Here is a 17718-nt window from a genome sequence, read left to right as displayed (position 1 = left end):
GTGTGTGTGTGTGTGTGTGTTTTGATGTTTAGGTGAAGCATGCTGACTGCTGTCAGAGCCGCCAGACCTTCCCTCAGATTTTTCAGGAGTTCCTTTAACTGCTCCATGGACTCAGGTAAAACACAAACACACATACTACATTTATATACCAGGGCTCGACATTGAGGCTTGTCTGTGACAAGGGGATTTTTTTGGAGGGCAAATGGAAGAGAAATTAACTTTCCCCACTGGACAAGTGAAAACTCAAACAAAATAAAACGCCATGGTACTAAACATTACGTGCCACTCATTACATCTATGTTACTGATTTAACAACACATTTTTTTTCCCATAATCCAGGGCAACAGACGGCAAACGTTAGACCCAGCTAATAATCAGCTAATAGTCAACTGTAAAGCAGCGACACCTTTTAAAGGATCCCTTGGTAAATCAGCCTCTGCTGGAAAGCAAATGAAATTGTAGAAAATAGAATGAAAAAGTCCTCTGGTGATACACTGCACACCAGCGTGCAAAATATTACTTTATATATGGAGTCTGGAGATCCTTGTTTCTTGTTGAAGGGGAAATCTATTCTTGAGACACATTTGTCTCAACTGAATTGAGTTGATGTTTATAGTGTTTGGATGCTTTCAATAGTTTGTTTGAATTCTGCATTAGCAAAACACACACCAAAAATTATAAAATGAGAAAACTTTACCTGTGACTTTTGTGCGTGGACAAGTGAAACATGAATGTACTTGTCCAAAGGACAATAGTATATGCCCTGTATACTATTTCCCTTTGTATGTGTTTTTCTGTTATTATCACGGATTGTAACAGACAATAAGAATTCTGACCAGATCAGTTAAACTGTTAAAAACATTATTTAAAACCTTTTTCTTTTTTTACATTTAGGTTCACAATACATTTTTGGCCCACCTACGTTTTGTCACTTTTCATAGTGTTTTTTTTTCAACATTTCTGATGTTTTTTTTGTTTGTTTTTTTGACATTGACATTTTGGCCGACCAAACTGTAAGTGAGAAGACTATATGAGACATGCAATTAATGCAGTCAAAGATATTTGACTTTTCCCATGACATAAACGCAATAAACTCTGTGTGGCCCTTGATGTGATTCTCATTTTCAAGTGTGGCCCTTAGGGAAGTTGAGTTTGACACCCCTGGGTTAAGATTTGACCGGAGAAAACCCAAGAATATACCGCAAACCCAGACTGAGTACTGAAGGAAAATGAAAATTGAGCAGAAGTATGTTGGAGGGCAGAGCAAGGCTACCTCCCTGCCCCCTCTTCACCTCGAATACCTCTTATCAAAGATTAACCACATGCATGACTTCTTCCCTTGAACATTAACCCTTGAGGTGACTAGTCTTTAATGTGCAGAGTTTGGCTAAATTACAACATGCCATCTATCTTCCTCCACTACAGTCACCGGTTCCTGTAGCTAGCGTAGCTGCCACTGCAGTGTGCATTTACTGTGGCTCTTTGACCAAGAGGCAATTACCTGAGAGAAACCAGTTTGTCCATAGAATAAAAGAAGCTAGATGCAGTAGACTTTAGAGTATCTAACAAAAGTGGGTGTTCTGTAATGGAGCAGTCAAATTATTTACGTTTTTTGAGTCCTGCTAAGTTGAGGCTGTTGATCAGGCAGGGCGATCCCAGAATAAGCACCACAACTGGATTAGCAAAGGGTAAGAACCAGTTTATCACCTGTAGTGCTGCATGTGAAACTGAAATCATGAACTTGGAATTATTTATAATTTTCTGCCAGAAGGGCTCTGTCAATCAACACATTAACAGAAGACTGACTCTTTGATGACTGGGAGGGAGAGTGTGATCATGGGAGTTGTTGTCTTCAACCGCCTTTGTTGATGAAAGTGTTCACGGACCAGTTATTATGTTAGTTTTATTCACGTTACATTAAGTATCAGCGCAGAGCCTTCAGTCTGCAGTGTTGTTTGTACACTTCACTGATAAACCAGAGACTGGTGCAGTAGGGCTGAAACAATTCCTTGAGTAACTCGAATAATTCGATTACTTAAAGTCCTCGAGGCGAAGCTTTGTTTAATCATTGTTACCAACGTATCGCTCACGGTGTTTCGGCACGGAGGATTATTACAAAATTAAGAAAGCGCGTAAGGGGATAAGAGAAGAGACAGGCTGCAGAAAACAACAGAAAGTATCCAAAGTTCATACGTAATTAAAACTAAAACTACAGTGTGTCTACTGCAACAACTACCAGAAACAAGGACAAGAAAAGATGGTGGTGACCACAATGTGATCTAAAGAGACGACTTGTTGACTCCCCCTTTCGGAAAAACAGCTGATTGTTGAGCACCACTCTCTTTACGGAGAAACAGCTGATCAATGATCTACTAGCATAAGTGTAACAGAGCTGTGTGACATTGTAATCAAATATATAAATGAAAATAGGTTGAGTATAACTAATACTTACATAGAGTCCTATATATACAGATCAGTCCCAGGTTAAAACTTGTAGTTCTGAAAGTTTAGTTGAATAACTTAATGTAATGTTTATGTTGTGTTATGTTTAATGTATGCTTTAGTTTGAGGTTTAGTTTTTTGAGAGATATTGTTTTAAGCAATCTAGACAATAACAATGTTGCTTTTTTTCCCAAAAATTAAAACAAATTATTGTATGTTATTGCTCTTCAATAAAACAAAAATATTTCTTATCCAAACAATTGATGGATTAATAGCTTGATTACTAAAATGATTGATAGCTGCAGCCCTGCTGTACAGTTTCACTGGGCTTTATGATCAATCATAACAGAACCTGCATTAATACATACAAAAAATACCTCTCTCTTGAATTGACTGATTGTAGATAATTTTGTTATTGATGCACGCCTCCACACAGTTCACTAAAATATTGTTGGAAATGATTTTGTTTTGTTTGTTTCAAATTTAACAAGCAATGTGTTGTATGTTAGCAGAACACTTAAAACAGCAGGAATGCAGTACTGAGCACACTTTAATAGGTTTAGTTATCACAAATAATAGTGGTATTGCGATATTCAACAAAGTTATTGCATATTTTCCTAATATCGTGCAACCCCAAGTCATACTCCTAACACAGTAAAGAACTGGATTTACCATGTTTCCCTTTGATTGATTTCACTTGATGGAAGCCATAATTGCACTTTTGTTACTTTATCTTAGTAACATTAAGATATATTTTTTTTATTATAGTGCATAGGATGTGGCACTCCCACCCGTTACCCATTATCAAATAGATTTGAAATCCTGTTCAACCAACTAATCTGCGGGTCTGGAGCCAATCATGTTCTCTGTTTTGGTGTCAGGATACCTGCAGGCTAATGTCGTCATCCTCCCCAATCATCTGGCCAATGACTTTGAAGCGTTCTGTCGCAAGAATCCTGCCCCCCTGCCACTCCTTTATCGCAGCCAATCAGGAGAGACTGCCTGTCCATCTCTTGCTAGATGTGCTGACATAAGGTAGAACACATGTACATCACACAATGAACACCCTATCCATTACTCTTTGACATTTTGTATCTGTATTTCTCTTCTTCTTGTTCCAATACGATAATGATTAATGGAAGGGCTCACGCCTGTATGGACAAATGTCAGCAGATTTCACATTAACTCTGGTCGATGTTTGTGACTCTGTGTTACTGTAGCTCTCTCTTTAAGATTCTTTTATTTGTTTTTAAAGCCGCTCATGGTCAGGCTCCCCAGTATATTTTAGGACTCCTCAGCCCCTACTCCAATTCCAGGCCTCTTAGATCCTTGAGTCAATTGTTTTGAAGTATCCCTCGGTCAAGGTTAGTGGGTAAGGGAGATCGTGCCTTTTTTGTAGCATTTCCAAAACTTTGGAATAATCTTCCACTTTGTCTAAGTTGTTCCACCTCCATTGATAGTTTAAAACACAACTCAAGACATATTTGTTCTCAATGGCCTTTGATTGCTGTTAGAGGTGTGTGAGTTGATTTTATGGAAGTGCTGTAAAGGAGTCAGCTGCACTAACGTTAAAGGAAGGTCTTCCAAGTTTGGACCAAGCTCGTGGAACATGAAGCAAAAGCCAGAGAGCAGAGCGAGTCTGAATGCGAAATGGATTTGAAAATGTTGGCCAAAGTTATTTTGTGGTTAAATATACGTATATATGTATTTTGTTAAGGCATTAATGAGTTCCTTACATTGATCCTTACACTTTATTCTTGCTGACAGTACACTTTACAAACGTTAACATGGCAAATGTCAAATGTGTGTGTTTGTGTCTTTCTGTCTTCAGGACAGATATTTCTCAGTACTATGTGTATGAGGAGGGTTGCCTGGTGAATAGAGTCTCCAGTCTGCAGAGTCACTGTACTCACCCAAGGTATTTTAACAAAGACAAACGGAGCACTGCACTAAAAGCAGTTTGAGTTCAAACACGCAGAGGAAACTGACGTGGAGAATGTAATCAAGATTACTCGATGGAATATGTTGGTCTCCATTAGTGCATGAATAGGTCCTGAGCATGTGTGTGTATTTCAGGCCTGTGTGTAGTGATTACTAACAAAACAGAGTTTAAATTGTAATTTCCCCACTGGGGCTCAATAAACAGTATAAATTATAAATTATTAAATTATAACTGACAGACAACAAATAATATCACGTCTAGTCATAACTAGGTCCAAGCCCTTTTGGTTGACTCTGAGCATAGATATTCTCCATGATTTAGGAGGCAGGGAGGAAATGGATGGTTTGTTAGACTCTCCACTCTCTCACTTCTCCTTTTTAATTATGCTCCAGGATTGAATCAGAGCAGCAGGCTGAACATCATGGCCTGTGGGCAGACATGGTATGCTTCTATCTGGGCTGCAGTTTTGGCTTTGAAGGCCAACTGAAGAAAGCTGGAGTCCCTGTCAGAAACGTGGAGCAGGGCACAAATGTCAGCATGTATAGGGTATGTACAAATATCTTCAAATATGCATGTGCATGAGGTGAATACAGGTAAGCGATGTCTTTGTTTTGTGGCTATGTTTTAAAATTGTGTATTCCAGTGACGTTTGCGTGCAAAAGATCAAATGATGCATTACGTTTAAGGACAACAGCAGCGCTTAGCTTTCGAGATGAATTTGTTAATGATAAATAAATAAGATGTTAAAATGTGTGTGTGTGTGTGTGTGTGTGTGTGTGTGTGTGTGTGTGTGTGTGTGTGTGTGTGTCCAGACTGCAGTTCCCTGTATTCCTGCAGGAGTGTTCAGCTGCCCTCTTGTGACCACTATGCGTCCGATTCCAGCTGGCATGCTGAATGCAGCAGTGGAGGTTACCCACCTCAATCCACTAGCACATGGAGTTCCTGTACACATAGGAGACCCAGGTACACACACACACTCATACAGACACACACACGCTTTACACAGGATATTAACCTACATTTACAAACACATAACTTTACATCACCTGTGTGTGTAGCTCTCCTAGGCATAGGGGACCTGTCCAAACCAGACTATGGGGAGCCAGTAGAGCTGCAGCCTGGGGATGTCACAGTGTTTTGGGCCTGTGGAGTGACTGCAATAGAAGCAATACTCAGCAGCAGTGAGGAGTATGATTGGCTAAAGGGCCGTCCACACCAAGAAGGATAACTGTAATAATAATTTTAAATATATATTTTTATAAAAAGTTCTAATAGCATCTGTTTCCTGGAAAAGACTGTGCTTTCGGCATCCCCAAGGACAGCCTCTAGACTTTTTTTGGTTCATAAAATGTACCTAAATCCACAAATATGTAGGATAATACTACAGACATTCCTGTAATCTTACATTGCAACGTCTGCTGTATTCATGTATTATAATCAGCTGGAGCATGCAGTGCATGTTTGGTGCTACTGTTTACCGAACGTTAAAGCCATCAGTGTGGATGCTGACATAATTGGTTATAATTATGATTATTGTAATCCTTCTTAGTGTAGACCCCTAAATGCTTCATTCACTCCATAACCTTCTCATAGTATCTAAGAAGTGATGATGCATTCAGATGTCTGTCTCCCTCTAGAGCCTTCATTGGCATTCAGTCACGCGCCAGGCTGTATGTTCCTGACGGACATCCCAGACTGCTCCCCGTCCTCCCTCATAACTCCACCCTCTGAGGGTGTAGACTCTCCCTCAACGGATCACAATCTTGAGCTGATTCCCCTCTGCTTTCTGGTATCCCACAATCCCTTGTTGTACAGTTTGGCATCTCAGAGAGCCGTGGCAAAGATCAGACAGCTGGAGATGATTATTGGAGAGGACCCAGGTAAACATGTGCGTAGAGCAAGTTCATTGATTTTGGTAGAAATGGTACTATGGGACTTCTCCCTACCAATACCCAGTGAGCATGGTTATTAACAAAACTGTAGAGATGATGGAAAGTCACGGAGTGCTCTGCTACATCTTGATCAGGTTTGCTGGAGGTGGATGTGAGTTTGTCCCCTTCTGTCACCAGGTCAACGCGGAATCAGAGCTTTATTTGTTCAGGATGAACTTCTGCGCTCCAGTCTGGCACTCTCCCATGCATTCTCTGTTGCCATAACAACCGGCTTTCCCACACACTACATGCACAGGTACCTACACAGATGACACTTGACACAGACATATTGAAATGCTTCTTACACTACTTTTAGAAGTATGACACACCATCCTACAACACACTATATAGGGAATTCTTCAGCTTGTGACTTGTTAGGTGCCACGGTTCTGTTTTGTATCACGCGAGGGTTTAGGTAGCAGTGCGTGAGAAGATGTTTGCTGGCATGGAAAAATGTGTTATGGAATCGCTGACTACAACTTTAAATGTTTCATCAGGTTGATTGTTAGTGTTTCCCCTTTAGCCCCCCTGATGAGACTGACGGCCCACCTGGAGCCATTGCCATGGCAACCATGCTTCTGTCGCTAGGGAAAAAGGTAACATTGGTGACGGACAGGAGGGCCCTGGAGATGAACCAGGCCATCATTGATGAAGCTGTGAAGACAGGTGGGACAGAGATCTACCTGCCACCAAACTCTCTTAACACCACCAAATAATGCCTTTATCCTTCATCAATAAAGAACATCTACTTGGTTTAATAACTCTGATACTGTGATGCTCAGGTGTGCTAAAAACTGCAATCCCATTGGTCACATTTGAAGACAACGGCCCCGACTCTGCACTACACTTCTTGTGTCACCATGGAGACCCCAGCAAGCCCAGGTTAGCTGACCTGCTGTGTGTTTGCAGTGAGGATGAGGACACATAAAGGACCTTTTGGCCCTATTATGATAAACTATTTTACATCACATCTATTTTACAGCCTTTCTAGACTATGGGTTGGTTCCATTTGTGTCCTTAGTATAGATTAGGGTAACCGGACAGCTCAAAAGATTTAGGACAATCCCAAAATCCAAGCAGTTGTCCCTGATCCCAAATCCTGACCCAATTGTTCCAAAAATTAGAGCAAAGTCTCAAGAGCAGACTCTTGAGTAGTTATAGTCTGATAGAACATTAAAAACTGTTTATGGTGATTGAGTCATCCTGCAGCCAGCTCCCATTGGCTGATATTTTGACAACACGCATTGCTATTTTTTATTCATTCATTGTAGACGTATCTGCTAGTGCAAATGAAACATGAGCACCGTAGAATTGTCTAGTTCCCATGCTAGATATTTGTTAGTGATGACACTGGACTTTTACGTCTTGCCATCAGGTGAGTCCTTCAGCTCCAAGAGCGTGGAAGTAATGTGCTTGTAATTTGTAATACCAGGTACGACCACCTTGTGGCGATAGAGCGCAGTGGACGTGCTGGAGATGGAAATTACTACAACATGAGAGGAATAAACATCAAACATCTGGTGGATCCCATTGATAACCTGTTTATTGCTGCCAAGGATTTACCAGGAATTACCACTACGGGTAGGTAACACTTTATAATACCTTTTTATTGCACCATAGACCAACAAAAACCTTGTCTAAAATCAATGGCGCAGCATTCATTTGTTATTTTATCAGCAAATTAGTAAAATATGCCTAGGCTCGTGCACTCTCTGCTTTTAATTTCTCTGTATAGCTCATCATATGTTTTTCTCTCTGACCCTGTAGGAATCGGTGATGGGGGTAATGAGTTGGGGATGGGTAACCTGAAGGAAAAGGTGACGACTCTGATGCCCAATGGGGGTCTCATAGCATGTGATGTTCCTGCTGACTATGCCATCACAGCTGGTATGGAGTATTATTATACTAGATGTACAAAATGAACACTGCAGATTATACTGCTACTGTTGTTATGGGTGCATACACACAGCACAGAACTGCTTTTAACACACGTTACAACTAACATCATATACAGCATATTATACATAAAACATAAACAATGAACACACTATAGAGAAGTGAAACTGGCCTCACCATAACTTCTCTGTATGTATTCTTAGCCAAGTACCAAAAAGGGATAGAAAGTTCCATAGTGGAGTAAGTTTGTGATCTGTATATGCAAATCTGTTAATTGTTGGCTATTTTATCTGCACACATGTAGAAGTGAAACCAAAAAGTAGTAGTAGTTATGAATAAACGCAACCTTTGTGTCTCAGTTATGCATGCCTAGATGATCAGTACACACAGCAATGTGAGAATGGGACCATTCAAGTCCTTAACTGACCTGAGTGTGTCTATTAAAGGGCGATATGTCCCAGCATCCAATATTGCTTTTCCTGCAACATTTCAGTTATCTTGGCTACAAATGTGGAAGTAAGACTGATGAATTATTAACTGTGATTTTCTTGGCCACTATGCTAAATTTTTGTCTCTCACCAAACTGTCAGTTGACATCTGTCATTGCATCTTCTTTTTTACCCAAAAAATGTCATGCTTTTTATTCCAGTCATTTAAATAATCACTCATTAAGAACCATCAATTAGGCTTTGAGAAAGCTGTAAAATACCTTACAGTCTTACAGTACTTGGAGTTTTCCTTGTCAGGATTTGCCTTCTCCCACACTCACCACCGCCCCCCCTCCTGCAGGGGTGTCTAACTGGGGAGGATATGCCGTGGCCTGTGGTCTCTACCTGCTCCACACCTGCCCCTCCCACCAGCGATACAGAAATAAAGGACTGGGTTTGGAAAACACAATCCCCCAAGAACAGCTCCAGGACTGGACTGCTAACCTGCCATCTGTGGAGAAGGTGACACACAGACACACACACACACACACACACACACACAAACACACACACTTCATTTTATCTTACAGAATAGTCTTGAAGATTCTCCATTTTTGGAATTTCCATCTGCTTTCTCGTATTCTCTTAAAAGTCAGTCAGTTTTTAAGATGTAAATCTTGGGTTAATATCCTTCTATTTACATGATATAACTTTATATTACTATAACTACAAACAATCACTGGATGCATACCAATTCCTGTTATTCTTTTTTTGTGATCCAATTTTTTTATTTATTTTTTTATTTAGGGAGGGGGACAAAATAACACATACATAAACAGACAGACACAGAGTCAGCAGTGTTGTGCCAAGTGTCCAGGGTCTTTGATTCCTGTTAATCATGTATCTTCCCTCTGTCTGTTCTCAGTTTGAGATTGGATTATTAAGATGATGAAAGTTTTTAATAGCATACCAATGCACATGAATGTCCCTGGTCCACATGTTTACAAGACAGCACAAATACATTTTAAAATTAGTTTTATAATCAGATTTTCAAGACCAAACTAAATTCATGTGTATCATATATGGTTGTTACGTACAACAAAAAAGACAAAGACTAAATACATAATGCATTCTGTTCATTGCTTTTGAAATATAATGTATTAACTTAAAGCTGCAATAGAAAGTAAAATTTTCTTTATTTTATGTTTAATGTGAAAAGTATGTCCCAAGTTACAAAGCTTGGGGAAAAATGGCGCCATAGGAGATACCCGTTCTGGAGAGGGGCTTACCCCCTTGGACGTCAACTGACGGCAACAGCAACCCATTGATAAACTACGTCTCCCGGATCATTGGTCTGATTGGTTTAAGGACTATGTCATTTGAAATATGCCCGTTGATCACGCCTCTCCTGCAGTAGAAATACAGAGCAGACTACCCAGACTAATTGTTCAGTCTTAAAAGATTGATTTTGGTCTGGTGATAGCCAGACTATACCTACGGTACATGTTCACACTCTCTGTCTCTTTCTCTGTCTTTCTCCTCCAGGAAGAGTCTATCCTATCCACTCTGGTGCGTTTTGGGATAAGAAGTGGGAAAACTGGTCACCTGGCCATGGAGGTGGATGGTTTGACCTTTCACCCCACTCACTCTGACATCATCACCAGACTTCTGGAAGTCACATTAGGCCCCGCCACTCCAAACCTTTGACCAACTCATCAGCTTTTATTCTCAGCCATCTGCTGGATCTCATCTATCTTTGAGATTGAGTGTTAACATAACCTTGATACAAATAGCTGCAAATGCTCGTGAAGACTAGAACCGCCGTAGCCCACGCAGTTTAACGTTGTGATTCTTAACAATTTTAATTATTCCAACATTGTTATTGCTATGTTTCCCTCCTGCACTGCTTTTTTTCTAAATACCTTTTCTGCACATTCCCATATTGTTATAATGATAGAAACAAGTTTAGAAAACTCTCCTCCGTAAAGGAATTGACACAATTGCATCATGGCCGTACAGCGCATTTGAGACAATGAGTGAGATGTGGAAACTCAATATGTACGCCAGTATTCTCTCACGTGCACTTATAATCACACTAATGTATGTAGGCCTATGACAGAGAAATTCATTTTTATTTCATATTTCTCTGTAGTAGTGTCTTAAAATATTATAACTTTCATGCTTATTATATATATTCATATCTTGCTTGTCATATATTCTTACATGCTTATTATATTTTATAATCTTATATGCACATTTAACAATACTGTGTTTCTCTTTGCTCTCCCTCTTTTCTTATGTTGCTGCTGTTTCTTACAAGAGGTTATAAATGTCTCACTGTTGAATATCACAAGCAGTAAATATCTTAGCTTTGGAGGTCACTCAGAGTACACTTCGCCCTAGCGACCTGCACTTTGCCCTGGTTTTTCTCAACGTAGGCATAGCCCAAATAACAGATGTCCTTGTTTCAACAATTGTGAATAAAGAGACAGCGCTGCAGAGAAATCGCTGAAGTTCCACCAGAGCCTTGCTGCAGATAGGAGGCTCTTCGCGTGACCTTCCCTCTTGCAATTGTCTATCAAACTGCTCATTTGCCGTCTGCGTCTCTTTTCTTGCTTGACCGTGTTTATTTAGTAAGTTAAAGTGTTATGAACCTGACAGCCTACAGTATTCATCTTTTCATGTGGGTAAAATATCAGACATGAAAGCGAAAGTAATCACACGTGTCTTGCCATGTATGGCAGGTAGACTGTTGAACTGAATTGTTGGGTAAATTATAGAGTGTGGTCTAGAACTACTCTATCTGTAAAGTGTCTTGAGATAACTCTTGTTATGATTTGATACTATAAATAAAATTGAATTTGAAAGACCACTGCACTCAAGGTTCTTGTAGGGACAGTACAACGTTTGTAAATATGTAATTTTGCCAAATCATATTTGGCAAAATAGAAGATGAGCAGAGAAAATTAGATTTGTTACCATCAATAAAATTGAATTGAATTGCTCATGGGAGAGATGAAGAGACAAATGTAAATGCTGAAAGGACTTCTTGTTTTTCTTTCATTAGACATAGTGTGATAATTTAATCATTTGCACTGTGATTATATTATATTTACCATTTAGTTTACTTGTCAAAATCAAAATGCTGAAGTTGATGACAATGTTTTAGCATTTGTTTCATGCCTTTTATGTTTTACGCTGCAGGTTATATGCTGCTTACAACTCAAAACAGATAGAAGCAAATAGATGTTTTTCATCAAAAATGAGTTCCTCAATTGTAGATTGTTGACTGAACTGACGTGTTAATGGCCCATCGATGTTCGTTGGACAAAAGGATACTGCACACATACTCGGGTTTAGGCGGATGTAGCACCCCCAGAGAGTCCGGCAGTGTTGGTGTTAAGACCAGGACCCTGCCGAAAACCCACTGAAGCAGCATAGACTGAATCAGTGTTCCAACGAGTGAAGTTCTGTTTCCTCTCTATTCAGATTACCAAAAGAAAGTGAGAGAGGAAAAAAAGAGAGAATGAAAGGATAGCTGTTTGTGTGTGTCTGTGTGGTGTGTGTATGTTTGAGAGCGTGTGTCGCTTTCATCCCTCTTCCTTGGCTACCGATGACAAAGCAAAGAAATCTGAAAGCAGCTTTCTTTGCTCTCTGTCTGGCTCATGAATACATGCCTTAAAGAACTTTTTTTTGTTTTTAAATACACTTTGTAATGGTATAAAAGATCCATTGAATTGACGGTAACTAGAAGGTAATTTGTAAAAGAAATGCAATGTTATGGAGCTTTAGCACTAGATGTTTTGTCCCTTAAATGAGCTGTCGCTATGAACGCAGTTTTTTAACAGTCCAAACACATATCAAGGCATTTTGTAGGTGCACTAACGATGTGTAGGTCCTTTGCAATGCAGAGATAGGAGAATGGAACACATTCCACAGACAGCTTAACAAGTTGGATTCCAACTTGAACTTCACGTTATTATGGGGCCTCTATTTTATGTAGGGATGTGAATCTTTACTGGTCTCACGGTTCAATTCAATTACAGTTGTCCTGTAACGATTCAATATCACGATGCATCACCTCCTCAATATTAATATATATTGCTTCACATGGTTTTCATCCACAAATTCAAGCAGTCAGATACAGTATATGCATGAACTTCCCTTTTTTATTGTATCTGCTCTTAAAAAAGACACTTCCTGAGTGTAGCGGAGTCTGAACACAGCAGACAGAAGACAAAAGCCAACAACAAAAAACGCTGCAACAATAATCAGTAGGCAATAATCAATTATGGTCTGTCACTGTATCCGTAAAGAATCGTGTGCATCGCGATGCAATGATTCATTTCAACACACCTAATTTTAAGATTATGATTATTATGCTGAACCCAGTCGGAAGGCGAGCGAAGAAGAAACGCCTTCAGTGCTATTCGTGAGCTGGTTAAAGGATCCTGATAGCTAGGCTCTCATTGGCTAGCTGTTTGCCAATCAGAGTCAAGCAGCTTAGCTCATTGAATATTAATGAGAATAGGCATAAATCAATTAAATTTTGTTCATATTATCAATTCATAACAAGTTATCTCGAGACACTTTACAGACAGAGTAGGTCTAGCCCACACTCTATAATTTAAATGGACCCAACAGTTCTAGTAGTCTCCTCCAGAGCAGCAACAGGGCCACAGTGGCGAGGAAAAACTTCCTTTTAGGAAGAGACCTGGGACAGGCCCAGGCTCTTGGTAGGCGGTGATTCAAATGTTACTGTCAGGAAAAATCTGTTGTACATATTAAAGTATGTAAATATGACACTAATCGGAAGTCTGTCTTTTTTTCTTTAGTTTTTTTACTTTGTTGTGCTATGTTGTTCTCGTGCAATTTTTATAGTTAAGCTGGATTGGGGGGGGGGGGGGGGGGGGGGGGATAGAGGCAAGGCAGCTTTATTTGTAGAGCACATTTCAGCAACAGGGCAATTCAAAGTGCTTTACACAAAATCAGTTAAACAGATAAAACACAAGTACAAACAGTTAAAAATCATAAGCATTAAAAACCGGTAAAACACATGAATAGACAGTTAAAAAATAGACACATGAAACACAAGAATAAAAGTTACAGTGCAGCATAAGAAATTTAAAGAAATGAGCAGTCATTTAAAGAAAGGCACCATCAAAAAGAAAGGTCTTCAGCCTTGATTTAAAAGAACTGAGAGTAGCAGCGGATCTGCAGTTTATTCCAGATAGAGATACATGGCAGGTTAAAAAGTGAATGTATTTCGGTCATTTTGTTAACAAGGGGGATGGTGTGTCCCCTGATATCGCCTTATGAATTTACTAATGGCTCAGAAAGAGACACAGCAGGGAGGACGCAGATGTAAACAGCTGAGGTTGGTTTCCCAGATGTAGTTGGAAGAGCCGCTTTCTTAAAAAACATCAAATTTGTCTAGATGGTATTTCTTGACTGCGGGTGAACATCTGCAGTTCACTGTAAATAATTTGATTCTGGTTGGCAGGCTACATGGTCTTGAGTGTATGTAATTAGTGTTTGGTTAGAGAAGCTTGGTCAGACATTTCATTCAGTCACCGTCTTTACATTCCTATTCTTACACAGGCTAGTCGTGGGCTGACTGTACCAGGAAACAATCAATAACCTTTATTTCAACTATGAGGTTGCCCTCATTGAAAGTGACAACGAGCAAGAGACGGTAGGTGTCATCTATCATCACAGCACAGACTCCCAGTCCTGCACAGTGCTGGTCTGTGCCCTATGGGTGTCGTTTCCACTCCATTTAAATTTAGCTCACAAAAGCATGTGCCCCTTTTTATGTCAACTTGAGTCAACAGTTTACCGAAGAAAATGAACAATAGCCTAGCAAAGGATGATGGAACATGTTTGTTTTGTTATGGCTTCATCCTTATTGTCAAGTGGTTCACTATCGAATTCACCATGCTGGCAAGGACATGATGGTACATATTTGATCCCCTGCTGGTTTTGGACGTTTGGCCACTGACAAAGAAATGATCACCCTTGAATTTTAATGGAAGATTTATTTGAACACTGATACAGAATAACAAGAAAAATCCTGAAAAATGCATGTCACATGTTATAAATTGATTTGCATTTTAATGAGGGGAAAAAGGTATTTGACCCCCTCTCACTCAGAGAGATTTCTGGCTCCCAGGTGTGTTTTATACAGGTAACGATCTGAGATTAGGAGCACACTCTTAAAGGGAGTGCTTCTAATCTCAGCTTGTTATGTTTACCAATGTCCCCTTCACGAACATTGAATTAAATGCACATACAGTGCCTACAAAACAAAAGCCTAAATGTTCAGATTTAAGCCTGCACAGACCTGAATTTTCAGGTACATTACAAACTTAAATGTGCAAGCTTAGAAGACTAAGATGGCAAAAATACATTCTAATATTTTATTTTCAAACACACATTTCTCCTACAAATAAAAAAAGGTATGAACAACTTGATTGGGTGATGATGGCACAGTGGATATGACACATGCCTTTGGTGTGGCAGATCTGGGTTCACTTCCCACTGCGATACACATACCAATGTGTCCCTGAGCAAGGCACTAAACCCATAGTTGCTCCAGAGGGCGTGCAGCCTCTGACATTTAGCGCAATTGTAAGTCACTTTGGACAAAAGCGTCAGATAAATGACACGTAATGTAAAATATAATAAACAATATAATGCACTATTGTATCTTGAAATGGAATCAGTTTGCTTACTTTGTTAAGGACTCTTCTTTACTTGTGTTACACCATGATAAAGAATGAAATGTTAACCCCTCAGGAAACATGTGGGTTGGTTCCTCTTTGTGGTCCAACGCCACTTCTCTGTCACAGTCAGGTTGCCTTGTCCCTCGTGTTGTCCTCGGGTCAAATTTGACCCATTTTCAGTTTTTTTTATCACAAAAAATGGGCCTTCAAAATAAGCACTAAAAATGTCAACTTTAGAAAAACAGTACAATAAAAAAACATCAAAAAAAGCACCCACAACATTATTATTATTATTATTATTATTATTACTTTTCACCATTGCAACACCTTAATTATGTTAATTATGTAAATACTGTATCATAATATTCCTTTAACTATGTAAATATCCACACTCCTTATATTTCTTTATTTATATTTCTACTATTTGTGCAACTGCAACACAGAGTTTCCCTTCGGGGATCAAGAAAGTATTTCGGATTCTGACAGCGACAAAAATGTCGGAAAAAGCGATAATAGGGTTGAAAAAAAACTTAATTTTCATGGTCGATGGGAAGACAACACAAGGGTTAACAACAAAAGCAAGGCAGTAGATGAGTCTGTAGGGACCTGGCTTGGGGACCGGAGGAAGGCTGGTACAGTTCCTAGAGGCCTGGTAGGTGGAGAGTCAGTTCCTGGTCACAGCAGAGATGCACTGGCAAAGCACCCCTCCCCCCCCCCACTGCTCGGGGCGCTGTGCTGCGGCGACCCATCATCCTGACATCTCATTTGATGCATGAGTGTAATGTCAATCAAATAAACATAATGGAATGAAAATGTGAATTTCCCCAAGGGGACATATAAAAGTACACTATTATTCACCCAATGTTTCCTCCTAAACCTTCTGTTCGACAAATGCAATAAAGGGAGAGCTAGCCTTTCTATTCTATATATGTAGTTAAATGTTTCAACCCTGCCTGCTACTGTTTGCAAGGTGCTATGGTCAGCGCTGATTAATATGATTAGTTACATTTTGTCATTTCATATCTGCTATTGTACCCTGGTTCTGCTTCTGTGCATTCTAAAGACACTGAAAATATGAAATCCCACTCAAAGCTTTCTTAAACGGATAAGGGATTTACTGAGTAGAAAAAGAAATAAATCAAAGAATGGGGGCCAGTTTCAACACAGATACACACACAGATACACACACACACACACACACACACACACACACACACCCCTCTGCTTCTGTTTCATTTTGCTGTTCTTCTCATCTCCTCCCACCTCCTTTTCCACTGTGACCTTTGATCGCGGCACGACCCAGGTTTCATGTGACTTCCTGTTTGACGACAGCAGCAGCCAGAAGCAACTGATACTGCCAAGATTATCACACACTCACACACTCACATGCCTCCCTCATAACACACTTATTCATCCACAAATGACACACAGATCTCTCAATACACACATTCCGCAATTTTCTCACCCACACACACACAAACACACATTTGCATTTCTCTGTTGTATTTGCACACTTTAAGTAGACACACACACACTTACAACATCATAAGTGCCTCCAGAGGAAGCTGCTGCAAAAACAAATACGATGGCAGACACAGAACACTTAGGTTTTCACACACAAGTCGTTTTCAGCTCTTGATTCACCTGACAAATGTGTTTATTGATCTTCTTAAACCAATAAACTCTATTACGTCATGTGCAGCCAACCATAACATCACATGGCTTCACAATTTACTACTGAAGTAAAAAGATTCCTCTCTCTTTTCATCTGTGTGCATTCATGGCCCAGAAAGGCTTGTTACTAACTCAGCTCTCGCCTTGCACCTTCATCATGGTTGCAGCTGCCGCTGTGGTGCTGTTCGGCGCCCTGCTACGCCCTACTATGACCTGCTACACCCTGCTACGCCCTGCTATGCCATACTACGCCCTCCTATGACCTGCTACACCCTGCTACGCCCTGCTATGCCCTGCTATGACCTGCTACACCCTGCTACGCCCTGCTATGCCCTGCTATGCCCTACTACGCCCTCCTATGACCTGCTACACCCTGCTACACCCTGCTACGACCCTGCTATGCCCTGCTATGCCCTACTACGCCCTCCTGTGACCTGCTACACCCTGCTACGCCCTGCTATGCCCTACTACGCCCTCCTATGACCTGCTACACCCTGCTACGCCCTACTATGCCCTGCTATGCCCTACTACGCCCTCCTATGACCTGCTACACCCTGCTACGACCTGCTATGCCCTGCTATGCCCTACTACGCCCTCCTATGACCTGCTACACCCTGCTACGCCCTGCTATGCCCTACTACGCCCTCCTATGACCTGCTACACTCTGCTACGCCCTACTA

The 17718-nt window shown here is 40.3% G+C and overlaps 1 protein-coding gene across 2 annotated transcripts in view; it reads left to right on the top strand.

Moving 5' to 3' along the window:
- dglucy (D-glutamate cyclase) overlaps positions 1 to 10491 on the top strand; it is a 13546-nt gene extending 3055 nt beyond the window's left edge. The window contains exons 2-15 of one of the 2 annotated variants that reach the window (XM_032500130.1): positions 33 to 115; positions 3324 to 3477; positions 4274 to 4360; positions 4777 to 4930; positions 5197 to 5347; positions 5443 to 5565; positions 6022 to 6264; positions 6454 to 6571; positions 6839 to 6981; positions 7098 to 7197; positions 7748 to 7896; positions 8083 to 8202; positions 9001 to 9161; positions 10185 to 10491. In XM_032500130.1, coding sequence (XP_032356021.1) covers positions 40 to 115; positions 3324 to 3477; positions 4274 to 4360; positions 4777 to 4930; positions 5197 to 5347; positions 5443 to 5565; positions 6022 to 6264; positions 6454 to 6571; positions 6839 to 6981; positions 7098 to 7197; positions 7748 to 7896; positions 8083 to 8202; positions 9001 to 9161; positions 10185 to 10346 — 1941 coding nt within the window. In that variant the 5' untranslated portion in view covers positions 33 to 39 and the 3' untranslated portion in view covers positions 10347 to 10491. The remainder of the gene's footprint in view (positions 1 to 32; positions 116 to 3323; positions 3478 to 4273; positions 4361 to 4776; positions 4931 to 5196; positions 5348 to 5442; positions 5566 to 6021; positions 6265 to 6453; positions 6572 to 6838; positions 6982 to 7097; positions 7198 to 7747; positions 7897 to 8082; positions 8203 to 9000; positions 9162 to 10184) is intronic. The other variant, XM_032500131.1, reaches the window with a different exon arrangement.
- Positions 10492 to 17718: the final 7227 nt, after the last annotated feature.

Source organism: Etheostoma spectabile, chromosome 20 (genome assembly GCF_008692095.1).
Source record: "Etheostoma spectabile isolate EspeVRDwgs_2016 chromosome 20, UIUC_Espe_1.0, whole genome shotgun sequence".
Taxonomy (NCBI): domain Eukaryota; kingdom Metazoa; phylum Chordata; class Actinopteri; order Perciformes; family Percidae; genus Etheostoma; species Etheostoma spectabile.
Note: the sequence above shows the minus strand (reverse complement) of the source record. Positions and strands in the feature narration are given on the sequence as shown.